Here is a 27,568-nt window from a genome sequence, read left to right on the forward strand (position 1 = left end):
ACATTAGTAGCATTAGCTTACATATACGATAATTCAGGAATGGATTTTTTCCTCTGTTTAAGCCCTTATACATCAGACCTGCATTTTAAAATAATAGGGTTAAAATCTACGAGCAGAAATGCAATAACACTGAAATGTTGCAAAATCAATCTGGAATAATAGCATGGAGGAAAACACTTCCAAAATGTTTTGCTCAAATTTGCAGGCATACGTGCAGATATTTTCCGGATAGAAGGACATTTATTTATTTTAAAATAATTTCAGCGATGCTCTCCCCACTTGACAGAAGTAGCAGAAGAAGCAGGAAAGAGGTAGAAATTGTTGCTCCAGATATATATTTCCAAAAATATCACGATGTATACTGTAAGCTGACAAATATTTAGGTTTACTGAGAAGATTGCAGCGCCATTGCAGTGTTTCAAAAAGCAGTTTTGCGAAATATGTGGAACTAATAGGAACTGAAATTCACTTCAGCATGTTTCCGCCAGCATGAAATATTTGCGGTGTCAACTTCCGCAGTACGCAGAAGTTCATAGTGAGTAGCGAGGTGACCTGTCTTTCGTTTCATTCTACTCAGTTCGTTGTATGTGAAACTAAATAGCAATCACTTTTATTACAGCATTATATGCAATAATAAGGCACTGGCTGAGTCATTATCTATTTATCTTTTGTTGTTGGCTATGTTCATTTAAACAAACGCACGTTCTACCGTTAGTCGTATTGGATATCTTGTTCGGATTGTTGACAGAATTGATCATCACAGAATAACAAGGTGCCTCGATGCGCGCATGATTTCATTGAGTCTGAGTAGCTACCAAATTAAGCTGGGCAAACGGACACATTACGTGCAAGTACAGTACGTTTAGGAATTTATTCTTCTGAATAGTTCTATTCAGGAGGAAAACGCATGGCATTGATTTTGGCCAGGACGATAAAAAATTATAATGGAAAGTGTTTTCTTGCACACTCATTGCTTTCTTGCCCCGTGATATGTTGTAGTCGGACATCGTTTCACGGGGAGTACAGAAGGGCTGGTCAACCTCGGGACAACTCTCCACCATGGAAGAAGATCCGTTTCAGTTTTGCTAAAGGTGTGGAGGGGGTGCAGAAGCATTTTTGGCTATTGAAGGAGGAGATATTGGGCCGCTGGGTGGGACCACAAGGACGGCCACTGAAGGAGCACATGCTGGAACAGACCAGAGTTCAGTGGGATTTCCGGGGCCCTGACAGTCTCAAACAGTGGATTGTCTCGTCGGACCAAGAAATCGGAGGGCGGAGTGAGGTGTACCTGAAACTGAGCAGAAACAACAGCACCTGTCTGGTATATGGTACACTGTGTTCCACTCCCCCGCGGGATGGAGAGACACGGTACAGTGGATATTGCACATTGTGCTCCAAACGGCTCCTGGTAAGTTAACGGACAATGAAATACCTCTCAAATTCTCGTTTTGGTGAGAATTTAATTTAGAATATTTTCTTATGTAGGGTTCATTTGATAGGAAGAAGCATATTGACTGGACGAGTTTTAACACTTTGCACCTTCGTATTCGTGGCGATGGACGACCATGGATGATAAATATTGCAACAGAGACCTACTTCTCACACCAGAAGAATGATATGTACAACTACTTTTTGTATACAAGAGGTGGACCATACTGGCAAGATGTTAAGGTACAAAGAGTTTTTGTCATCTCTTTTTTTTGTGGGGGTGGGAAATACTTTTACAGTAGAAACCAAAGGTGGAAAAACCGAACAAAAATTGATTATTTGGCATTTAATTTATTAATGTAGGTTAGTGTATTTTGTTTCTCAACTGGGCTGTGGGACCATTTTAATTTTTGTGAATTTGAAGTTACTTTTATCGTTGTCAGGGTTCTCTCCCATATATATATATGTTTGTGTATATATATATAGACCGGACTCAAACCGGAACTGATCACAGGCACGAAGGATTAGCCCACTGAGCCACACTGAACACATTGTGTTATGAATCAGAGATTTCACAACTTTGTAAAATTCTTTTTCAGATTCCATTTTCAAAGTTTTTCCTTTCCAGTCGGGGGAGAATACAAGATAATCAGCATCCTATATGGCTGGACAAGGTTGGTATCAATTTTAGCCACAATCAGGTCAAGTTGGACAGCACATTAAATTAGAACCAGAATTTTATTAATGAAGTACAGAGAGAGTACAGTATGTCTGCGTTATGATCCATCCTATTCTTGATTTTTTTTTTCCTTCTCTTTTTTTCCTTTCTTAGGTGAACACAATTGCATTCACCCTGGCTGATAAAGCAGATGGTCCCTTTCAGCTGGAAATTGATTTCATTGGTGTTTGCAATGACCGAGCACACACAGAGGACTTTGCCTATGAATTGTACAAAAGGAACCCAGAGGTTTAAGACACTCAATTGGCTGGCTTTAGACATTTGAGACTACAATTGAACCGATATGGATTTAATCTCTGTTATAATTGATATAAAATAAAGCAAAGAACGTTTTGTGCATAGATGCACAAATAAACATGCAATTGCGAATTGACTTGGCTTATAAAAACTTGCAAAAATATGCAACTACGATAAAAAAGTAACAACTGCGAAGGATACATAAACAAATCTACACAAAGTCATATGTGGTACATATACAAAGTAACTTCCTGGAATTGAGACTCCTAGGTCATGACAAGGCCTCTCCTTGCTCCAAGGACTTTCTCCTTCTTCTGCTTCCTGTCCTCCATTTGTTTTGTGCGACGGTTTTCCCTTAAGATCAAAATGCATGGAGAAGTACATCTTAACTGTATTCATAAGACTTTCATTTCAGACATCACAACCCTTTAAAAGCAGTGTTCCCCAACTCGGTCCTCGGGGACCCCCAGACAGGGAGCTGGGAAGGAGCAAAAATGTGGTCTGTCTGAGGGACTGGGTTACGAAATACCGCTTTACAGTATAACGGAAAATCGAGAGATCGATAGGGGGATACTGATGTTCTTAAAGCTAAATCTTGACCACAGCATAGCTGACGATTACAAAATCGTATAAGCGCTCATATCGTATAAGCACATGCAAGAATCTAAATGCTTAAAAATGTATTAACAGTTGAGGTGGGAATTAGCATAATTCTAAAGAGGCAATAAAAACACAAAACTCAAATTACTACACATTACATTAGACACACACAACATAATCAAGTCAGCTTAGTGTGTGATGACAAGTTAGAAGTAGAGCACCAAGCACTATTCAGCTACGAAAACAAACTTTAAAATTTCATAAATGATTTACATCAAAATATCAGGGAGGTTCAGTCTGATATTTTCCAAGCCAAACAATATGAGGTACGTTATACTTATTTTTATATGAAGCCCAGAATTTTGGGAGAAATTTAAGCACTCAGAGTTATTGGAAATATGGTAGTAATGCGTACTCACCTTGTTTGTACCTGGTGCTGCTTATACTTCTTTTGATGTGACTGAGTTAACTGAGACCTGTTTAGGGCTGTGTTCTCCTGAGTCATCCCAAATGGCTTCAGCTTTCCTAAAAATACGTATTGAATAGCTGAAGTATGCAGTGCAGCACGAACGATAGCCATCCATTTATAATATTGCAGAAATATGATCTTACCTTTGTGTGGTTCGTAGGAAAGGGGCCGGGAGAGGCTAGCCTTCAGATCAAATGTATTCTTCTTAGTCGTGCCAGGAGTAGTGGAAATGCTTGTATTTCCAGTAAAAACAAAAGCGGTCCCTTAAAAAAAAGAGAAAAGAAATTACAGAAATCCCCCAGCCAATTACATAAGCCTTATTAGGTTCTTACAGCCATTGTATAGCTGCCTGCTCCAATACCACTTACATTTATACCATGGCGTTCATTAGAAGCACTGCCTAGCTGCACTTGGTGCCACTTTATAATAATACTAGACTATTTAAAACAAGTTATAATAGTTTCTTTTTTTTATTAATAAGTTACTACCATTTACAAGTGGCAAAAGGAAGCCTCACTGTAAAGTGAAACCCCGCGCTCAGATCTAGCCGATTGACTATGAATATTTGCAGTGTGCTATTTGCCTCACTTGTATGTTACTTTGGACAAAAGTGTCTGCTAAAACTGTAATTTTATATGGGTTTTTTTTTTAATCCAAGTATTATTGTTACATGTTCCAAGGAACACAAATTCTCATGCTATAGTTGTTCTTTCTACCTCCAAAGAATTACCTGGCGTCTTGATATTGCTGGTATTAAGTGCTGGCTTCGTTTCAGGCTTTATCCGTGAAACTGGCCGAGGAGTCAAATTCGAGTCCCCAAACGGAGACATGCGTGCAGGCGTCTTCACCAAGGAACGCTTATGCTCGTTGTCCAGAGTCGTCTGTGAAAATCTGCAGAACAACCAAACATGGTTTCAATTGTTAAACTGCTACAGGCAGTCAGAAAATGACCATTTCGAAATAAAAACAGGCCAACATGGCGTCATGGGCGAGCAACTCCCGTATTATCGTCAAATTGAAGTGGAATCTTCGCAGAACATTTCCACTATCAAGGCAGTCTAACCGTGATCGAAGTTCAGTTGCACTATTTAACAAATAGCTCACACACCCATTAGCATGATATCTTACAAGCTGCCAAAAAGCGAAACTGCCAGGCAAATAAAATGTTAATGAATCGACGGCCACACAATTTTCTGTGATCGGTAGAAATTGGTTTTCATGGTAGAAATTGGTTTTGTAGATGGTATTGAGTTTACTAATAAGGAGGAGGATTATTAACCTGACACTGATCTTTCGCGTGGACAGGACAGTGGGTACGAAGACACCATTATCCTTCGGGGCAGGCCTGCTGGCAGAAGGCTGAGTAATCCGGCGGGTATCAGAGCTAGTTCTCTTCCCCTTAGGCGCTGGACTGAACAGGGAAACGCGGCTTGCAGCTGGTTTCTGGAGAATACACAAACATGGACTACAGTTAGCTAATACTTTAGTTAGGCATTTTCACATTGTCTTCAGAATGCAGTTCTCTGGACATTTATTAATACACCTGTTAACCAGATATATAATAGTCTGTTCAATGTACGATGTACTAACCATAATTCCTTTATCAGCTGATTTTGGAATAGTCTTCTCAGAGATCATCTGGGAGGGAGAAAGAATATATGTGACCCATGTGAACCACGAAACGAGTCTTATGGGTGAAATTCTACCAGTGCGACTTAGGACTCATTTCGTGGCGACGGGTCAGAAATAAGGATAATTGACATCGTAACAATGATCATGCCATTAGGAAGCCTGAAGGCCTAGATAGAGAACAAAGACATTCTGTAGGAGTGCAGACTATATAGTCACCAGGATTTAATACTGACTACACGGCTCCCAAAAACAGTTAAAATATACATGAACAGGCTCAGAAGGAGTCAAGAACAACTTACCTTTAATTCCTTTACAGAAATCTTATATACCTCCATCTGCTTGGCTTTTCTCTGGACATAGGAGTCAATGGATTCCATCTTGTTAAAATGTGCTTCATGGAGTTTCTTGAAGTCTTAAACAGACAATAATACAACTTAAGTAGATTTATGCAGTAGTGAAAAATTCCATAGCATCTTTGATGTAGAGACTGAGCACTTTGTACATTTGTGTTGTAATTTTCTTACTTGGTGTAGTCGGCTTGAGTGCAGGTCTACATTGTCTCTTGAGGAGTCCTTCGTGGCGTGGGATTTTACCAGGTCTCACAGAGTTTTTACCTTCCCCTAAGGAAAAACAGTCACATTAAGATTGTTTGGTTGCTGCATCAAAATTAGATTAAAACAAGCACAAAATATCAAATATCATTTAAGATGTCAAAAGCTTGGCACTTACACAATGCTTAACCTAATCCATACAAAATATAAAACATCAATTTGTAAGTCCCCTTTGTTCAATAGTGTTGCATACTACCTCTGAAAGCAGTATCTGCTTATTCATTGGTGTAGTCTGCTGTAGATTTATGTGGAAATAAGAGACATTGTTTCACAGAAGTACATCCAGAATTCTGGATACAAAGCCTCACTACATTAATCTCTCTCTCTCTCTCTCTCTCTCTCTCTCTCTCTCACATACACACACACAGACACACCAACCTTTCCCAGCTTCTAAGCCATTCTCTGCAGAAGCAATTTGAGATTGCATGTCTCTTTCCTCCACTGACACTGTAGCAGTTGTAGGTATTTCAGGCTGCACTTCAGAAAGCCTCCTCTTTTTCAAGCTCGGTGCATCCATTTTTTCATCCATCTATTAAACAAAGTCAATTAACATGTACACCATGTTTGTGTAGAAAGCTTGCCAGCAGATAGGTTCACAAATTCAGCACACACACACATAAGAATCCAGTAAAAACACAAGAAACTGATTTGAATTCAACTTGAGTATTTCTCATTGTAAAAATAAGGAAATCACTACCTGGTCCAGATTTCCTGCCAAGATCAAGTCACTGTTGGCTCCATCGTCTTTTTCATTTGCTTTCTTATTCTTTGATTTTTTGCCTCTGCCACGATGCTTTGTGACAAATGCACCGCTGTCAATGGATGGTGGGACATCGCTTGGCTCATCAAGCAGAGAATTATCGGCACTAAGTTTATTTCCCTATAACAGAAAACAATCAGCATTCATTTAAATGTAAGAAGGGCAAATGTTAAAATGTGCTTAAAATTAACCACAACTGGCTTTAAGAGCAAGGCTGGACTATTCATCTTCTGTAATCATCTATCTAAACATGAGTCTGAAAAGGCAGCGCATGGCTCTCAGGTGAGTACACAGACATATTTCTCTATCTGTAGGGTTGCCACCTCGAATACTGCGGCAGGTGGAGTAATGATGCAAAAAAAAAAAAAAACACAGACTATTAGTGTTTCTCCAAGTTGCAAACATTACATCACTATGACTGAAAGACAGACAGCAATAGACTAAGTGTGCTTGGTATGGGAGGATCTTGAAATTAGAATGAACTTTATTCATCCCAGGGGGGAAATTCTTATAGTATAATTCAATTACGGAATTAATTCTCTTGATTTTAGTACACAAATATATGAAAGAAATCTGCCATTTAATGTTAAAATTCAAAAGGTGAATTGGTAAAAATCAAACAATAAGCACAAAGTAGATGATATAAAATATCAGACAGCTGTTTACTTACACATTCTACACGATTCTCCTGTTCCTGATAATAGAGTTTCAGCGCTTTCAACAATTTATCAGCCTTAGTGGGGAAAAAGAAAAACGGCTCTAAAATCCACAAACCAAATACTAATGGCATAGACTAATTTAAAAATAACACCGCAGTAAATAAGCAACCTGCGCATTTAAACGGTAAAATATTTCACTGGAAAGCGCTTCGTCTAGATCGCTGAAGTCATATCACAAGTCGTATTCGCTGCACAAATCCATATATAACATACCTTCATATTTGCTTTGAGACCAACATCTTTAGCCAGCTTCTGCAAATCTGCATACTTGAGCGAGCTCAAATCCATATTATATTCTAAATGTTTTAAAATTAGTAAACACAGTTCGAAGCAGCTGCAATAATTCACGTATATCTTTTAAGTTCGTTTTCTACATCGGTTGAAATCATACAGGCGGGTTTTCATTAGACGTTTCAAAATTGTGATCCAAGCCTTTTGATTTGTGGACTCGCCTCTGACGTTTACTCACTCTGGCCAATCGGTGGTCTGTATTAGGGTTTGTTTTCAATAGTACTAAATCTTTTGAGCTGCTATTGGTTCAGCCAATTAGCTTAAGAAATTATAAATGTTACGCTGCATGAGACTTCGAAACTCATAGCGGTCCGGTATAAGAACGAAGTTAGATTGTTGGGCTGTTTGATTTATCTAAGTATCGACGGAAAGATGCTAAAACACTGCAGAAGAGAAACGAGGAATAGTTCTCTGAATTTCATGCATAAATACGGACTGAAGAATGATGAGGATACGACGGACTGTAGAGAACTGTTAACAAGTACCATGAGTAACGTGGAACATGACGTAGATTACGGAAAGGCCGCGGTGCTGCACTGTGGGAAATGCTACACAGTTCTAAGTGATACAGTCGAAGTTTGCGGCGAATACAAGAAGCTGAATTCCGTTATATGTGCTCGTGAGTAGGTTGTCCGTGCATGGCATCGAAGTGACAACTGCCACGTGCAATAAATGTCCTAAATGATTATATTCTATCACTGATGCCCGGTTTCTTACTAAGGTAACCGTAAATAGTGGGTCGAATTCTGTGGTTTTAATGAATGCAAGAACTAAAGAATGTACCGTGGTAGTATTCTCAGGATTAAAATACTTTGGCATGCTGTTTAATTACAAACGGAGGTTTTGGGTTCTTCTGCATAGTGTAGTGTACAGTGAAATACTTGAAAAGAGCAAAACTCGGAGGTACAGCAGCTGACAAAAAAAGGAAAACGGCACAAATGCAGATCGATATTTAGCATTTGTGTAGAGGCGGTGCACGACTCCTGGGATGGGATGGTCGCCGTTTCGTATGAGGGCGGCAGAGTAGTTGCATCGCTGAGCTCTTGAGTAGGACAGGGATTAATGCGCTGGGTGAATGGCTGACCCTTGGACTTCAAGCTTCATTTTCTCCTGTATATGTGCACGTCTCATAGGGGAGCAAAAACTGGGTATTTCGAAAAATAATGAGTTCTTGTGTATCTGTATCGTGATGATCATTAAGAGGTTCATTGGGCATAGCGCCTAAAGAATGAAACGTCAACGCTTTAATTGTACCGGTAATTGTTGTGCTAATATCTTTTGTCGTACAGCCTAAGTGCCTAATTTGTTAATTATGCATAGGAAAATATCAAGATGGTCATTTATAGACAACAGGCAGCAATACCTTTTCAGCTTACCCCCAGTTGTCCATCAGTTTTCCATACCTCTTATCCAGTACATGGACCCATTTTTCAGGAAGCTCGGGACACAAAAAAGGAAATCCGTTCATTTTCAGTTCACTTCTTTATCATTGTCCGGGACAGCAAACTGGATCTCTTAAGATCACTTTAGAGATTAAGCATTCTAGTTACTACTCCTACTTTACTTTAATATGTGCCTTATTAAAGTCATTCAGTCTGGTCAGTGATGAAAACATTTTTGTATTGTTGAAGTCCATGAAACACTTAAATTACATACTTACCTCCCCGTAACATTTGTCTTGACAGGAGTAACCAAACATGTAACGATTAAGGAAGAGCTGGGGTTTCAAGCTCAAGGACCGTTAACTGGATGGTAAGTGCAGAAGTGTCTACAGGTTAACTTGGAACATATGAACAAAAACAGTTAAGAATTATCGCATATTCATTACACACTAAATGTAATTTACTATTTTTGTATTTACCCTCCACCACTACCACCACCAAGGTGAATTATTGAGATCCTGACAGTTTATGATAATAAGAATTGAATTACTGGGGATGAACTTTTTTGAAATTGGATCAGTCTGTGATGATTAATCAATGTCTTGGAACAGTTACGTAACATAAGGATAAATACACAACAAATGCAGCAAGGAACTATTGTTATATGCATTGTGGAGATGTTAATTTCCTTATACTTTTTTACAGAGTAGCACTGACAGTATGGCATAAGACAGTATTCCTTTTAGTTGAGGTTTGTTAAATGGCTATTCCATTAAGTTCTTAAAGGATGTGTGGCAATTGGTAATTCATCATTTTGACCGCAGTGAGATTTCAAACCTGTATCTTACTGTGTCTCCCTCCCTCCAGTACTTACAGTGCTCTTCAGTGTTCTGGCTGTTTTCGCTGCGTGGGAATCATCCTAAATTCCACCACAAAACATTTATCTGCACTTCGTAGCCTTTATCTTTTACAGAAGGAAAACATAAGCTGGTGAGTATTTGTCTTTGTTTTTTGCTGCATAGCTGTAAGCCAAACCCATTTTTAATTTATTAATTTCTGTATGTACTGACATTGAGCTCCCTTATGCTCTGCTGACTGCAGTGTTTGTTGTAGTTGCAGGTGTGTGCGTCTCGTGGTTTCACAAGTGATGAAATTGTAATGTAGCAGACTGCTGCTTGTTTAAAAAAACATGATTCTGGTTATTTACGGCCAATTAACATGGCCTTAATTCCATAGAGAAATAAGCAATTAATGATTCTGGAAAACTAAACAATTGGGACACATTTTCTGACAGGTTTGGGTTCTGTGACTTCTAAGGTTGACTGTCCTTTTGTTTTGGTGGCCCAGTTTGAGAGGCATCTGAGACCATTAAGCTTCCTCGAAAATTGGAATTTGAATGAACTTCATTGATCGCAGAGGGAAATTCTAGTGCAAAAAATATTTCAATCTATTCATGATGTATTACAAATAGCATAGATGACTAAATGTATTCCCTCCATTTCTTATACAAATCAATAAAGAAAATGTGCTGATGAATGCGCAGTACTAATATGAACTTTAATTACTGGAGTTTTTGCCTTCACATTCAAGTCCCAAGCCCCAATGACGTTTATATGAATGGTCTGTCAAAATGATTCATAATCACTGGAGTGATATTTGAAATGTCGACAATTTTTCTCCTTTTTTTATAGCTACAGTTTTAAAACCAGTAGCATGATCAAAGCATCTGATATGACTTTTGAGCCTGGTGCCATAAAAAATTGTCTCGATGAGGTAAGTTGAGCCTAATTAACAAAATGATTCTAAGACTCAAAGTTTTAAAATTTGTCCAGTGGGACTGGAATAATTAATGCCCATTAGGGTGGAGTATGTGTGGTAGCATTATAAAAAATTAGAGATGGGTAATAAAATAATATACAAGCTGGAATAATGGTTAATGTAATGGAGAAGATTTTTTTAGTAATTCCTCCTTTTATCTGATTGCCTTCCAGTTGAAACAAGAATTGGATGGAATTTTGGAGCATATGGTTATTATACAGAGGCAGCTAAAAGGAGCAAACTTCGGCCAAGATTAGACAAAAGAACTTTCACTTGACATTGGCCATTAGTTTTTGTATATTAGCACTTGGGAAACATTAAATTTAGCAGTTGTACCCTGAGCACTTGGCCAATGGCTAGAAAAAGACCTTACAGACTTTAATTCTGTTTTGGCATGAGTTTTAAGGTGTGACATAAAAGTTGTGTGTTTATTGAAACAATATAAATAAAGATTTGTTTAACCACACAAAAACAGCAACTGCCGAGCATATTCAAAGAAAAATCGGTTGACAACTTACCCATGCTTGTGTCCACATTTATATTATTATTAAGCAGTATGAATACTTTCAGTGAAATGGTTTTAATAAATTAGACTCAAGAGTTTTGTATGATGTTGCAATAAATTTTCTGGCTGCTTCTGCAGAACATCTTAGTGTAGTGTAAATAGATAGACTGGTATTGTTGATTTATTACACCATCTTGACGGTGAAGTCTACGCCCTTACATGGCGAGTTGAGAATCACACTTGAAGGGATTGCTCTTGAGTGACGACTAAATGAATAAGGGCAGAACCCAAATAATGAGCCACCACCATTTTGTGCAATTGGCACCATGCTGCTTTTATTGCTAAAATTACTGGGTGCAGAGTTCGCAGTTTTACAAAGCCAGAGAGAGTCTCCACAAAACATGCCCTGTGTCTCCCACGGTCATTTCTGAAATGCATAGTTTACTTATTTACAGCCAACATTTTCAGTAGTCATGGTTTCCCGTTACAGCAGTTAGTGTAAAAATCCCATTTGTAATCCATTATTCAAGTGTAACTTTTAGACCCAAAATCACAATGAAGTTGGCCAATTCACTTCCAAAAGGTAAAAAAACACATTAGGCATTTTATCAACACTGTATTTTAGAATTCTCTTGCATGCTGGTACCGAGTACAAAAATTAAATCCTGTAATTGGCAATGTCCTATGAAATTTTAGGAATTGCAAATGTTCATGAGCCATTTTCTTTTTTGTAAATTTTTTTTTGCAGTTTTATTGACAACAGTTTTTCCTCTAAAAGAAAATGGAAATTTGGCTTCATTTCAGCAGTAACTTTCATTATAATCAGGGCATGATTGGTTGGCCATTGAATTTATTAACCATTTTAATTTGATAAGCAGTAACTTGCACTTAGAGGATTTAAGATTTTAAGTTTTAATGCCTGTTGCACGATTTGTATACTTTCTGATATTTGTGGGGCTATTTCTGCTGATATGGGAATTACAGTACAAGAATCAGTGAATTGCCGATTTTAAATTTGTCATCATTTGGATCCTACAACTAAAAAAATAAGTTGTTATAAAGTGAATTATTGCATGCATTAAAATATATTTGCCTATTTTTCATGCATTAAGTAAGGAGCCATAGCCTTGGACTGTGTAGCATATTTTGTGCATTAATTCTTTTCCTTGTAAGCTATTCTCAACCTTTAGACGTTTTAAAAATGATAAACTTCCAATGAAAGACTAATACGTTGGCTAAAAGACTGAGTACACACGATAACTGCAATATCACTAATAACATTTTAGTTTGGCTAAAATGAACAAACTGCATAAAAACTTATGCTAGTTGTATTCTAATAGCTATTAATCCTAATTTATTAGGGTGAATATATATTTTTTCCCATAACTGAATACCTTTACGCAAAATAAGACCACTATAGACCCTATTGCTTTCAATGACAGCTTGCTAAGCACAATTTAGACTAGAGCATGCAAGATATATATATATATAAGGGTTAAAATAATTCCTTGATACTACAGAATACCATTTGTCATGAAGTTGATATTCCTACTGTCTATAACCTCTCAGCCAAGTGCTTTTCTGAAAGCCGAATGAATAGTAACCACCAAGTCTTTCAGATTTAAACATTACGAATCCATCGTCAGATACCATACTTTGTTTACACTGCATACATTTTCCCTTAATGAAACAAACTTAACTGGTCAGTGGCATAAATGTTTGAAACCGTTGCAAACAAAATCTTAGACTTAATAGCCTTATAATAACCCTTAGCTGGACAATCAGACTAGAACACAGGTCAAAGATAACTCTGACTGGCAAAGTTTAGCACCGGTGGGGGGGAAGGGTGTTTTCTCAGAGCACGGCACCCTTTTCAGACGAGTACATCGAGGTTTATCCATGGAAGCTGGAGTACATGCCGCGGTCCTGCATCGATGGGGCTATGAGATGTGAAATGGAGTGCAGGAACCATTCAGGACAGACAAACAGCATGCGCAGACTAGAGGAGCAACCCATGTCCATGCAGGAGAAATGGATGCCTACATGCCAGGAGGCCAGTCCCCCTTGTTGCTGGGATTGAGGTCTACAACTTTTTAAATATCTACCAGGAGACACCACTTCCCTGGGGCATCCAGACTTTGAAGACACCGTCTTACAACATCATTATTTTTGTTTAACAAGTAAGTTAATGTTAATTCAACGTCTATACTTCATTCAAGTTTAAAAAAAGAAACCGTTCAATAGTTAATATTTTGTGTTAGCATAATTTGGATAGTGTTAACTAAGGCAATCCCTTTTTTAAAGGACAATGGAGGAGTAAGTTTTGTTGGAAAAATTTTTTTTTTCCCAAGTCCTTATAAGGTTTTTTTGTCCTTCATTCTAATTTTAATTAATATACACAAGACAATCTATTTCCGCCCTACAACCATTTCACCATAGCTACAATTAGTCACTACTCAACAGATCCAACACCAATATCATGCATAAACATTATTGCTTCTAATTATCTATTTTATGGCTTAATCTGCAATAGATATTCTATCAAAACATTCTGCATTCCAGAGTTTGAGGTATTTATCTACATTGCAATATATAAACAGGACTGTGGTTTTAACATAACTGTACTCTAAATTCTATGCATAACTGTGTTAATAGTAAACTATTTTGACGATAACTTTTAGTCAAACATTACCATTCTACTAACACCAGAGATGGATCTCTGAATATGTCTGAGACTCCTGTTTCATATTCTAAAACTTTCGCCTGTCTATATCAAAGTCAAACGTTTAAGGGTGTCTTTGGGTGCATATTCATGCCTGTTTTGAAAGGTTTGGGAAAATCCATTTCAATATACAGATTTGCCAATTAAAACCCTTGTGTTTTTAAATAACTATAAATGAACTTTAAGTCTCGGGACACAACTGTATGAAATATACAGATGCAGAGATGTCAAAGAGATTGCACTTCCTAATACAAACAAAAAAAATTACATTTAAAATGATATTGTACAATAGAGAATCCAAAGATTGTATTTCTATTAGCAAGACTACCACATTTGTCAAGGTTTAAGAAACTACAGTGTGGAATTCCTCCTTGAAATCTAGTTTTAGACGGTCAAGAGAATACACACTGCATCCTGGTTAGTACTTTCCTTTATGCAGAGTAGAATCTCTCTTGTCTCATTTTTTTACATTGTGAATAATTGTATGAGTATTTTATTGAGCAAGCATTACTACCTCATGCATGGCCAGTTTTAACACTGGTGCTACGCTCCTGCTAGTAAGCTAATGCACATGGGACTATACATCTTTTAATGGAAGACGTTGGTGATTTTGTTGTTGTCAAACAACTTGTCACTTGTTTCACAATCAAATTTATACATATTTATATTAAAGAAAACATTGCACATTCCCGTTGTAAAGACAGATTAGGGTGCTTCACGTGGAGCTGGTTCAAATATGGATTCATGACACAAAACAAGCACTAAAAAAGTACAAAGCAATGCCTCTCCCTTTATACTGACAATCGCTTTCAACCCAAGACTTTCAAATCATATCTTAACTAATTAACATCAGAATCGTACTACTGAATAAGTGTTGCATATTTAATGCTACACATAGGAATGGAGGTTTATCTGTGGGATACGACTGAAGCAGAATTGAATTTAATATCTACATGGGGGCAACAGCATATTACCTTCTCATATCAATCATGATCAAGGCAAAGTGGTCATGTTATATGAGCTTATTAAAAATATACAAAATTCATATTGAAGATTTTTCCCAGAAAACTTGCTTATGCAAACTAATCTGTTGTCTGCTCTGTATGAACATGATGTGCTATGTACCATATTTTGCATGATTAAGGCATAGAATTAGTGGTACTAGAGAACAATAGCGATATGTTCCTAGTCCCCACCACCAGCCCACGCTGGCTGCTACTGTTCGCCAAAGATAAAATGAATGCATACCTTTTTTGTAGCCTTAATTTTGCACACCCAACCTTCCGCTAAAGGTCACATCAGGTCAGAAACCCATAATATCACAACCGGAGCACATCTGTCCACCAAGAGAGACATGATTTTCACAATTTCAGAATTTGTGAAGCCAAAAATTATGGGGACAGATCCTACAACAGCAAGATTTAGATGGGAAGTACAGCACATACAACTGTATTTTATACATGGTTTTGCTGGTTAACATTAGCTTTAACAGAAAGAAAAAGAATTGTGGTATGTGTACTTGTTGAATAGATGGGGGTTGGCCATCCCAGACATGTCTTGCTCATTCCACCAGGATTTATCAGCCATCTTGCCAGTGACAGGACCACATTCTCTGTGCAGGCTTCCCTAGGTCAGCTGGTAAAGGAACAGGCACCTTATGGGGTCATTCCATTTTTATTCAACAAATGAGCCAATAGTTTTTGCATCACCATTTTTGAATTTGATTAAATTTGCCATGAGAACCAACACCTACATTCCAGAGCTCAGAAATGGTTTTTGTTTTGCTTTTTTTTAAAAAATAATAATAATAATAATAATAAAAACATCCCTTTCAGAAATGGAAAGTCCATTTTCATCAATGTAGGTAGCAAAATATTTTTATTTCAGGATGCTTTTTTATGAGCTGTAACTTTTTTTTTTTACAATTACAGCTACATGGCTCAGCTACAGACCACTGGAAAGCGCAAAAAAAAGTTTCTGCGGTATGGATGAAGTTTCTTTTTTCACAGTCAAAGTTCATCCCACAAACTGTGTTTTTTTCTGCCCTCGGTAATTAAGAAAACACAGTGAAGGGCATGGAGGAATAAGTCAATTTTTAAAAATAAACATACACATGCATGCGTTACTTGTTTATAATATGCTGACCTATTGCTTGGTCCCATTCATTAAGTAAACACCCGAAAATCGAGCAGGTTCTATTTAAATGCTATATCTGAGCCTAAAAAGGCATATGGGGGAGAGAGGGGAATTTTAGTATTCTTTATCCAGGTTAAAAAAAAAAACAAAAAAAACATTCAAAAGCCTCAAAAATTTCCACTCGCATTGCTGAGCCATATAGCTGTAACACTGTTAAAAATAGACAGAACACTTACGGCTCATAAGAAATTCATTGAATTCTGGTCACAATTCACTTTCCACGTGGCAGATCCAAAGAAAATTGGAGCTAACACTAGGGTTGCAAAATTCTGGGAATTTTCCCATTAATTCCTATACAGTCCTGTTAATTCGCCTCGGACGTTTCCAGCTTGGAATATTTCCAAAATTTCCCAGCTTAATGTCCCACAGAAAGTTTCCAGGAATTCTCTGCCACTTCGCAACCTAAGCTAACACATAGTAAAGCTGCAAAACATTAAGCATTACATATATTATTCTGCCTTTTCTAATAGAAAAGAATTAATATGAATATTGACTGATAATTACATTCAAAATACACTCACACTACAGTTGAAACTGACCTCATCTGGTTTCTTCCTGGTCATTGCCTCTAATATTCAGTTGATTAACTTGTTTTCCATGTTGAGACCATCTTGTTTTGGTGCCACACCAGCAAGAATAGTAAATTCTAAAAAAAAAAAACACAACACACTCTTTAGTCGGCTCCAGTTACAGAGAAATACATCATGTCTCCAAAATCTTTTTTTAATTATTATTTTACATCAGAAGCTATCGCACCTCACATAAGCAATTGACTTCCATCTGTTTTCCAAAACTGCTTATACTGTGCGTGCATGCAGTCATCCTGGATACCCAGCGGTAAAAGACACCATAGACAAGATTCCAGTCCATAACAGGGAACATACAAACAGACACAAAATCACAGACCATGGGCAATTTACAAATACTAATTCCACTAAACTGTATTTAGGCTGCGCCAGGAAAATGAACGATACGGGCGCAGAGGTGAAACGGGGAACATACAAACTCTCCGTGCACAGAGCCGGGGGCGGGATAAGCCCACAGCCCCAGAGCTGTAACGCTACAGTGCTGAACTGCCGCATAAGAAGGAAACGTGGTATTATATTAAAAAAAATGAAAAATACATGACTACATTACACTAATGTCATAAAACGAAACCGAAATGATCATATACTGCATATGGTACCTATTTAAGTGACGTTTGTATGCAACCCCTGTGTTTGTTGCAGTCATAAATGAGAAACTATCAAATTAAAGAAGACGTTACCTACCTCAGACTAAGAGAATGTCCTTTAATTGTTTTTTATGTCAGATTTTTTTACGGCAGTTATACTGACAAATAAAAGGCAAAAGCCCGATGTTAAGCAACTCTAAGTACACAAAGGACGGTTTATTTTTCTCAGTTGCTGCTGCGCCGGAATAGCGGGCAGTGCTGGCATTCTCCGCGCGAGTCACGTGACCGCGCCGAACTTACGCGCGCGCTCGTAAACAATGCAGGAGCGCCGCGTTCATCTTAAGGTGCCGCACGGTGGCAGATAAATAAAACACTACAGACAGTAACCGCACTGTCTGGATCTTCTTACCGAAATGTTTTCGCCACTGCGCGCACGTCCACAGAAACCGATTAGGCCTATAATTATTGTTCCGCCGCCTCTCTTTATGGTCTTGGCCTTTTCACCCTTTTTCGCTTGCAATTTGAAACCTTCTCCTCGTTACTCCATTTGCCCCAGCGTATTACATCCTTCTCTACGCCATTTTACGCCCGCATTGTGCTCAGGAAGAGCACTATCACCACTCTGTATGGGGACCTACGGACGTTTTCCGAGTATTCATTGCTCCTCGCAGCCGTCACTCACCACTAAACGCCCGCCCCCAACTCTATCGTATTTTAGTGCGTTGCATGCGGTCACGGGCAAGTACTGTACCTCACAGACTGTTAAATCATCATTTATGAAACGCCATGAGAGCTCAAATAACCTGTACAACCTGTACTGTACAACTTTTTTTATGAATCACTTACTCTTATTCGCATCTTTTTAAAAATTGTATGCATGGTTTAGACAAAATCTCCTACAAACCTTGTTCCCAAGATTAAAGCAGCAATGCGCCTTGAATTCCAACAAAATCAGTTACTACCGAAGGGGAACCCCCCCCTCCACCGTTCGTCAGAATCTGCCGAAGGGAACCCATCACATTTATTTTGGGCTACGGGTCTTATTATAACACAGTTGCATGTTTTCCTTGGAATTTACATTTGTTGTTTTCGTCATAGTCTAATGTGTTTATCATCTATATTTTGTTGCTTGAAAATAATAGGACGACATTTTAATGACTAACTCAGTGAAGAAACACAACAAAAACATATTGATGAAGGGGAAAGAGATGATGTTCTGCAGAACATAAAATAGCCCGCGTGCACACACACACACGCACCTCTAAAGATACCTAAATTAGTACAAATGACAAAAAAGGGAAAACCAGGTTATAACAATGATGGCACTTTTAATTAAATCCAATCCATACATATTTCAATCACTTTTGCTGCACATCTGATATTTTTATTTTGAGGCTTATTGTTATAGTTCATAATCACATTCTGAACTAAAAAGAATACAAAATTATTCACAAAATCAGTACAGTGTAGATAGATCATATTAAACGATTATATTCATCATCTACTTTGTAGGCAATCAGATCACTTTATAACTAGATGATATTTTTGCAACCTAATATACAGGAAAAAAACCCCACACCTCAATAAATGAATGTAATTGGAAGTAACATCTAATTGGAGAATATATAGTGATTGATTGAAAATTGGAATTTCACTTAGGAGAAACAAAAAAATAATTTAAATTTGAGTTCTTGCTTCTATGTTTGCAACAAAGGTATAGCAAGAATGATGTGATCAGAATGGTAGAGCAAGACTGTTTTGTCTGGCTTTGGAATGCAACCATAAATTGATCTATAAAAAAAAAACTATTTTCCATCCATCCGTCCATTCATCCATCCAGCCACCCATTCATCCATCCAATTATCCAGTACAGGGTTGCAGGAAAACAAGAATTACACTATTCATACTATTTATTATGAACTGATAAGTCAATTTAAATAGTAGACTGTTTCAGTCATCAACTTCAGGTGTCATGTCTGTGTAAATATCATCAATAACCCACCTGTCACACGTGATGTTATATGAACACAATTATTGAAATTCATGGGCAAACCACAATGGCAAGATTTAACATTCATATTTACCTTAGACTTCAGATCTGAAATGTGCTTGCAATTTCCCTCTTTGGGGAACTGCAGGTATGACAATGCAAATCATAAAAAGGCACACAACTCCTCCCTTCCTTTTCAGAGTAGTACAAGGCTGACTCACCATCAACAAGCAAATTATAACTTGACATTGACCATAATTTTTTGGTACCAAAGTGAGACTGGTGAGCTCTACTAGTCTAAGGACTTTGAAAATGGGGGACTGGTTTTGCTCTAATTGTAGACTGTAGGAAGCAAATTCCTCTAGTGCAGGAAGCGGATGCTCATCTTCTGCTCTACGTCGACCTTCTCCAAGACCTGAGAAATGCAGAAACACTGTCAATCTACAAGAGATATTGCTACAACATAACTGTGGTCCAAGCATGCACTCATCTACACACACACAAATCACGTTTTAAATCTAAGTATTCAGTACAGCAAAATACTCGCAGCACCTGCAAAAATGGCTGACTGACTCAAGAGCTGTACAAGTTTTACAACAGCGATGCAGTTGTAAAAGCTGCAATTGTTCTGTAAAATTTGACTGTGACTGGAGGAGAAGAAGAAAACAAGTGAAACAGTTATATGATGTGTAAGAAGGTATCTTGACTGGGTACTGCTGTTTTTTACCATGTTATCCGGCCAGTTGATGCTGATCATGAACCCTGAGAGGTGTGCTGTTCCTCCAATTTGTGCTGGGTCTCAAACTAAATTAGGATGGAGAGGACCCCAGTATCCTATATCGCATCAATAAACATCAGAAGGTCCTGACCAACCTTGATAAACTCATTGAATGAGATGGAGTTGTCCCCATTCTGATCAGCCTCTTGTATGGTCCGGTCTGCAATACTGCCCAATTGCTCATCTGAGATGTTAACACCGACCATCATTCTCAACACCTGAAGGAAACGAAAGATAAACGTCTCAAAAACAAAACGGAACAATCAAAACACATGGTCCCAAAGATTACACATCCCCACAATTGAAAGTGGATTTAAAAAAGTAAGAATACTGATTTATGCAATGAGAATTAAAAAAAAGTCTATTTTTAAAATATTGACCGAGATAATATTCAAAGATGTCTCCCACATATGCAAATTATTAAAACAAAAACAATAATTCAGCAAAAATATCATATGCTGTATATAATGAGATTTAAAGCAAAGTAATTTAATAATCAATAGTCTATTAATAAACAATCATACAATATACTACTTTAAGACTCGTCAGTCATATGGAGGTAAACAGGCAAGAGGGAGTGGGTCAACAGGCTTTCTTGTTTTGTATAACAGTGTCTCAGGGCGACTTGAATAAAAAAATATAAGGCTTAAAATCTTATAAAGTCATAACTTGAGAATAAAGTAATTCAAGACAAGGTTAAAAAGGTCAGAATTGCATAAGCACTTTGAGTGGCATGATGATGGACAGAGGATGTAGTAAAACTTAACTTCAGTATAGGTTTCACAAAGAAATTCTTAGTCTTCTGGTACATTGTTATAAATTGCGTCACTCTGAAGAAATATTTCGCAAACTTAGCATGCCTGTTCACTGATCCGAGAAGAATCTAAAGTGATGTGAGGGACGATGGCGATTCCTCCCTCAATCCGCGAGACTAAAATCCCTTTGACTGTATTCTCAAAAGTTATGACTATTCTTGATGTTGTATAATTTATTCTCTAATGATTCATTCTTGAAATCTTATATTTTAATTTATTTTAACCATCAAATGGCATCATAATTTTGATCAAATTGTTTTCAAAAATATAAAATGAAATAACTGGGGTACTAATGCTTTAAGTTTAGACAGGTTTGTATGCATATAAACAGAGACACACACACACCTTGCAGTCCACACTTCAATAAAATGCTGTGTGTATATAACGCAAACTAATCTGGCCGTGTTACATTGATGGATGAGGAAGAAAACATTTTTCAGTAAAGTTTCCCTTTAAAAACAGATTAACAGTCACTACCCCCCCCCCCCCCACACACACACCTTCAGAGAACAGAGAGCTTACCATGCGTTTCAGTTTCCTTAAATCTGACTCCATAATATTTACACCTAACAAGGAGACTTTTTCTTTGAAGGCAAATATACCTAAATTCCTTTTCACTGAGACTGTGGAGATTTAGGAATGTCAAGATATAGGCAAAAAAAAAAGTTTAGGTGTCTCAGCTGACAAAAAAAGCCACTTTAATGCCACTTATAGCTAGACCAGGGGACATATTACACTGTAGTACACAAACAAATTGAAACATACCTAGAAACACCCTCCCCTACTCCTAGCTAACTGGGTGTACACATAAATGTAGCATATTTTGATACTTATTCACAGCATTTTCCATTTAAGCAATAATTCGCATTTTCAGTCATATGAAAAAAATTCTAATTTTCCATATTTTATCAAAACCTTAAGGCGACTTTTACAGACCCACCTGTAGGAGTTCATCCCTGGAGATTTTATCATCCCTGTCCAAGTCGTACAGTCGAAAAGCAACTGTGATGAAAGAAAATTATTCATTAAAAACTCACATCGACACAAAAGTCCAAGTCTCCATAAGGGCCTCCTGTTATCTCTGTAAACGGTAGGGGAGAGAAGATATAGAGAAGAGGGTAAATAGAAAAGAGGAGGAAGAAATAAATCCGGGAGACGGGGAGGAAATGAGAGACTCACAACGCAGCTTGTTATTCCTGCTATTGAGGGGCTCACTGGCAGTGGGATCCTTGTTCTTCTCATTATCCTCAATGGGACGAAAATGCGCCAATGTTCGCATGAACCCCCGGAAGTTCACCTGATCTTCTCTGCACGATACAGGAAAAAAAAAAGTTAGAAAAACATCAAGTAAAACAGTAAATAGGCACAAAGTACATGAAATTGAGGTAATCTTACAAAATACAAATCTGAAACTGTACTGCAAAAAAAACTGACCAATATATAGACATACAAACATACATATTATAGAGCGAGAAAGATACTCGACACACCACAAGATACCCTTTGATTACAGTACAGGTGGCTTGAGCAAAGACAAAGACATAAAGAAGAATTAAGGTTCCTTCTGCAGCCAAAAAGGATCATATTTAGACAGGAAAAAAAGTATTTACCCTTCTGGAAAAAACGCATTAATGATCCGGTCGCCAAGTGGATTAATGGCCAACTCTGGAATCCTCTGAAAGTCCTCCCGGCTAGACATATGCAGAATAGTGAGTTAACGAACATATGATAACTGATAATTACAAAAATACCGGCTACGAGGTGCTTGTGTATGGGGCTAGAGCGAAAACATGGACAGAAAATGGTGCAAACTAACTAAACCAGGTGGCATGTAGTCCCAGGGTAATAAAGAAACCAGTATTTGGCATATGTTGTGGCAACTGAAGATTAATTATTGTTGCCCAAAACAGGGGAAAAGAACAGCTGATTCATCTTTCAAATTCTTCCCAACAAAAACAGGACAATCGTTTCAGTTGTGACTAATGTTTCATACCAGTTTGTGCCTCCAAATATCATTGCTACCAGCCATTTCTTTTCCAGTGTGAAATAAATAGACACAATAACCAAAAGCAATTCAGTTATAAAATGCATTACAAAGTAAATAACTTAATGCATTTGCATTTTACAAATACCAATGGAATATATACACTATACATGTCTGAAGGAGAATTACATAACGGAAAAATAAGAAATTTTTTTCAGTTTCAACAAAATTCTTTGTAGGATTCAGTGTAGTCAATTGTAAAAAAAAAGATGACTTTTAAGTACATGTGAGGATGTACTTAAATTGCTTTTTTATTAATTGCTATATTAATAAAAAAGGAATTTTTTATTAATATAATGTTATACTGTCCAGACGTTAAACTGCAGTTAATGGTATTTTGACGATATTTTCAAAAGCAATGCTATTCTGGCAAGGTATTCCTGAAATTTTGGCAATAAAATTTGTAGAGTGGGGAGGGTAAATTGTGGGAGGCCACCCCCCTCCCAGGCTACTTTTGTGATTTCAAAATACAGAGGTATATTACAAATTTTGTTTTATGATATCCCAGAATACTGAGGTATATCCAAAGTGTACCCTAACAATATCCAAGCCTGCTTTCAAATTTAAAGATTTGTATATTTTGGCACAAAATCTTACTAGCAAAATCTTACTTAACCAACTGAATTTTTTGAATTATACAACTGCTGTGTGCTTTGTTTAAAGTGTAAATTTATAATCAAGGTCAATTACGCAATATTTTAGGAAAAGCAGAATGGTACAATATATCAAGTGTCATGTGTAATTGCTTACAGTACAAACAGATTCAGGCTGCGATGCATACCAAATGCATTCCTCAGACAAGCACACACTAAAACAACAAAAAGTTAAAAGGATTCATTATGACGGGGGTCAAAAGCACATAGTGAATAGTTATAATAAACACTGTGCTTTTGCTCTGAGCAGGTCATGACACTGATATACAACCTATCATCATACAACACAGGTACTTTCGGTGTCTGACTACAGGGAAGGATTCAGACAGAATGCCTTACATTTATTTTGGGTTTTTATTGTGCATTTCAGATTAAGTACTTACACCAAATCACTTGTTAGTATCAGACTCACAGATGTTCGTAAAAACAAAGGATAAAATGTCCATATACCCAGTTTAGGCTATTCGAATACCTGTTAATTTTTAAATTAGTTCAAGTAAAATGCCTTTGGTTAAACATCAGCATTAAGATATTCTTTTACCTCATCGTCAGCATTAACTCATCTTGCATACGCTTCAGCAATGGGTTACAAAATACCACCATGTTCCATGTGCAGATATAGCACCTGGTCTCGATACTGGAAAAGGTGAGTACCTGAGCGTGCCGTTCTCGCCTTTATCTAGGCTGGTGAAGCGACTGTATAGCCGGGTGATCTGACTGTGAGAAACTGCAGTTACAAGAACATGAACAAAGAACATTAGTAAAATTACTAGCAAGATCTTCACAGTAAATGTGCACATTTATTCTGCATATCTCTGTATACATTGCTAATACATTCTGATAAATGAAACAACATGTTTTCTAATTGTAGACAGAAGACTGGCTGGTTATGTGCCACCCTATAAGCAAACTGGCCAGTCAAGAGTACAGTGGCTTTGAAGATAATTACAGAAAAAAATACTGTAGTGGCCACAAGCATAACAAAACTGTAGAAATGCCCGTTTTTACGTTCTAAATTTCAATGGCCATTATGTTAAATAAAACCCTGTCATAATACAGGACCCAAGGGCAATAAGGCATTGAATTAACCAGAACAAGAAGCAATGCAGTAACTATTGAAATTCATTCTAATACCACTGCTGTGACAAACATACAGGTCAACTCAAACTAAATCCAGCGACAAACGTTTAATAATTTATATAAACCGACACGTTTAAAAATAAAAGAAAACAGTTTTGTTAAACACTCAAACATCAAACTTGTGCTCCTCATACGAATGATCCTGAATGATCATTAGTCATTTTAATATAACTTGTTCTCATTTCTTAATTTAAATACAAATCAAATAAGACTACTCCCTGAAGTGAATGCATGTGTAGTATATATGGTGGTCTGCATTTAAAAGAGAGCTTGCTTTCTCGATTTGGTGACTTAGCAAAGGATCAACTTAAGGTAGGATATTGCAACGTGCCCTTATGACAGCCGATTTTCATTAAAATGCACGTTGGAACTTACAACCAGTTTCCTTCTTGATTTCTTCAATTTCTTCCTCCCTCAGTAACGTCGACGCTCTGGATCCCATTTTAATGTTCTGTTAGTTGATTCTTTTTTCCGGACAGCGGTCTATCCTAATTCGCCTTTTACCTTTTCTAAGGTTGCCCCGGTGAACCAGTATGGTCTGATAATCGTTTTCCGTAGATTAGTTTACTGACCAGCTTCAAATTTCTCTTGAACTGTGAAAAGAAAATGGATACTCAAAGTGAATACAACGGGTATATTCTTTGTATTTTCACAGTTCTTAGGCTATGAAATCTACGACAGAATCGACCGACTCGGCTATGCAACTGCCGTACTGCCAACCAGCACCTTTCTGCCAGTATGCCTGGGCTGGCTTAAATGACGCGTTATAGTGACGACGCACGGTGCTTAGAGCTGCTGGGGCTCTTCATTAGCTGCGCCCGACATATATCGGGCCCAAAACTTCGCTTTATTTTACATACAACGTAAACTTTTCCGTACCGCAACGCTGCTTGCATATTCATAGCAGATTCTCTTAAAATTTAATTATAAAGTTGCCCTTTCGGGATTAGTCCTCCTGTTGAAATCGGGCAACGCTGGCGCTCTTATTTCTCTGCCTGTATGTGTTCCAGCCCTCCTCAAAAAAGGTAGAAAAAGGCACGAAGGCCTTGATTTTTGGGAGCAATCGAAACTAGAAATACAGTCTGCTTGTGGTGTTTAGTTATCTGGCAAAAGACCCGTTAGTGAGCTCGTGCACTTCTTGGGCCGTTTCTATTATCGTTTTTACTCCCAGTACCGTCAAGAATCTCTTCAGCGTCACGGCGAGCACGTCACGCGGACCAGCGCATCTTTAATTTCTGCAGTGACACAATAAACGTTAATTACGAGCGTTACTTTTCTGGGCTGATTGATTTGAGCCAATCAGTGTGTAGGAACTTTCTGTCTTCCGCGTCATTTTTGGGAAAAAAACGACGCCCGTCGCGTCATTTTATCCCCAAACTCGATCATAAGCCACGCCCCGCAGCTCCCAGGATCGATTTCATTGGCTGCGTCACTTACCACCACGTCCCGTGATATCAGTCAATTTTACTTTTATTTTATCTTGTAGTACTCACCTAGGGATCCCAGTCACCCCAGCAATGGCCTTTCTCTGTGCTGTATTTCGGTGAAACGCTACTGGTGACATGAAGAATTTCTTACCACTGGCAATTCGGATTCTAAATGAAGATAATGTTCAGCACCTGCACAACCAACGTTTTTGACAGCCTACTGTAATATTCGTGGACTTTAGCACGACCTCCACATACTCCCAGTTTTGCACGCCATCGATATTTATGAGTATTATTTGATGTTTGTTAAAAAGTTTAATACGTTATGTTTGTTAAACATATGTGCTATTATCTTAGTCTTGGGTTAAGCGACCGTGCATTTAACCGAGGGAGGAGTGGGGGCATATAATCATGTCCTCACCTTTTGTTTAAAAAGATATAATGCATAATTTTATTAATACATTTTTGTCGTTTTGCATTACGTTAAATTATTTGTCTGTATTTTTCCGTGGTCGTTCATTACTGCATTCTTTAACGATGCTCCCAAAATTACCTACTTCTGCGTCCCATGATTTATATTCTATACATGAAGCAGGAAATTATTTAACAAAAACATTATGTTAGTTTAAACTGACAATGCAAACGACGTGGAATTACCCTAACTTTAGGCCACATGATGCATTAGAATTTACTTTGTCGCGTGTGAGTGGTTCATACCAAATATTCAAGAACTGTCACCTTGGCTAAAGATGAGAAACCTGTCGTTAATAAGCTAAATCTCAAGCTTATTATCGGAAACAAATCTAACCTGACCCGTAACTGAAGTACATTAATTCTAAGTAAAAGGAAATTTGTGTTAAAGTTATTAAATAGAACTTGATATACGTTCATATGCATTGTACAACCTGAAACAAGCATTAAGGGAGATAAATCCCGATTAATTATAGAAAATCATGTGACTTACTAATTATTTTTTTATCTATTGACAGCGCTAGTAAACATTTGAAAACAATGAACAGCTCCATTAAGGCCTGGATGTTTCTGAAATGTTCAGTTTTTAGAGTTCGTCAGAGAGGCGAGGTGTGGTTTGGGCGTCTTTCCGCCTTGCCTTTTTATACTTTATTAGTACTTCAGGTATGTGTTACAGCACATAGGATCAGCACACAAGGTTAGAGCATAGAGAAAAAAAGAACAAAAGAAACAATGAATAATGATGCTACAAAAGTTGCAAAAGCAATAATTCTTTACAAATATTGATGGTCTTTATGGCTTTTGTAATTATTATAATAGTAAATAGTTTGGAGGTACTGTTAATTTATTTTAAAAAATAATAAACATAGGTGTTCTGATGCTATATTTGCTTTTATGTATGTGAAATTTTGCCAAAATGATTAGAAGATTTATAAGATAGTATTCTTTCTGGTCAGAATGACAGATA

The 27,568-nt window shown here is 37.5% G+C and overlaps 4 protein-coding genes and 1 long non-coding RNA gene across 7 annotated transcripts; 2 read left to right on the plus strand and 3 right to left on the minus strand.

Moving 5' to 3' along the window:
* The first annotated feature begins 354 nt into the window (after positions 1-354).
* Positions 355-2,536, plus strand: ndufaf1 (NADH:ubiquinone oxidoreductase complex assembly factor 1). Its single transcript, XM_048974207.1, has 6 exons — positions 355-363; positions 456-535; positions 1,000-1,408; positions 1,486-1,671; positions 2,028-2,102; positions 2,261-2,536. Exons 1-6 carry the CDS (start codon positions 355-357, stop codon positions 2,399-2,401), a joined length of 900 nt encoding a protein of 299 aa, XP_048830164.1. The 3' UTR covers positions 2,402-2,536.
* Positions 2,148-7,674, minus strand: nusap1 (nucleolar and spindle associated protein 1). Its single transcript, XM_048973884.1, has 12 exons — positions 7,409-7,674; positions 7,147-7,209; positions 6,414-6,596; positions 6,095-6,245; positions 5,630-5,725; positions 5,405-5,517; positions 5,064-5,111; positions 4,753-4,916; positions 4,204-4,364; positions 3,617-3,736; positions 3,424-3,529; positions 2,148-2,758 (listed from the first exon to the last, which is right to left on the minus strand). Exons 1-12 carry the CDS (start codon positions 7,481-7,483, stop codon positions 2,671-2,673), a joined length of 1,368 nt encoding a protein of 455 aa, XP_048829841.1. The 5' UTR covers positions 7,484-7,674; the 3' UTR covers positions 2,148-2,670.
* A 46-nt stretch (positions 7,675-7,720) lies between these two features.
* Positions 7,721-11,294, plus strand: oip5 (opa interacting protein 5). The gene is made up of 5 exons (XM_048973885.1): positions 7,721-8,105; positions 9,172-9,238; positions 9,736-9,858; positions 10,560-10,641; positions 10,860-11,294. The coding sequence occupies exons 1-5, from the start codon at positions 7,859-7,861 to the stop codon at positions 10,941-10,943; spliced, it is 603 nt and encodes a 200-aa protein (XP_048829842.1). The 5' UTR covers positions 7,721-7,858; the 3' UTR covers positions 10,944-11,294.
* Positions 11,295-11,499: 205 nt separating this feature from the next.
* Positions 11,500-17,686, minus strand: LOC125707030 (uncharacterized). Its single transcript, XR_007382165.1, has 3 exons — positions 17,381-17,686; positions 16,649-16,755; positions 11,500-15,548 (listed from the first exon to the last, which is right to left on the minus strand). It is a non-coding gene; the product is annotated as an uncharacterized LOC125707030 (long non-coding RNA).
* Positions 17,687-18,591: 905 nt separating this feature from the next.
* Positions 18,592-25,994, minus strand: chp1 (calcineurin-like EF-hand protein 1). Of its 3 annotated transcripts, none has more exons than XM_048973887.1 (8): positions 25,976-25,994; positions 25,079-25,296; positions 24,218-24,290; positions 22,477-22,557; positions 22,046-22,173; positions 21,807-21,868; positions 20,147-20,269; positions 18,592-19,688 (listed from the first exon to the last, which is right to left on the minus strand). In XM_048973887.1, exons 2-8 carry the CDS (start codon positions 25,143-25,145, stop codon positions 19,635-19,637), a joined length of 588 nt encoding a protein of 195 aa, XP_048829844.1. In that variant the 5' UTR covers positions 25,146-25,296; positions 25,976-25,994; the 3' UTR covers positions 18,592-19,634. The 3 variants fall into 3 exon arrangements, with proteins under 3 accessions (XP_048829844.1, XP_048829845.1, XP_048829843.1); XM_048973888.1 differs by lacking the exon at positions 25,976-25,994 and adding an exon at positions 25,878-25,895; XM_048973886.1 differs by lacking the exon at positions 25,976-25,994 and adding an exon at positions 25,583-25,867.
* Between the last annotated feature and the right edge of the window lie 1,574 nt (positions 25,995-27,568).

This window comes from Brienomyrus brachyistius, chromosome 14 (genome assembly GCF_023856365.1).
Source record: "Brienomyrus brachyistius isolate T26 chromosome 14, BBRACH_0.4, whole genome shotgun sequence".
Taxonomy (NCBI): domain Eukaryota; kingdom Metazoa; phylum Chordata; class Actinopteri; order Osteoglossiformes; family Mormyridae; genus Brienomyrus; species Brienomyrus brachyistius.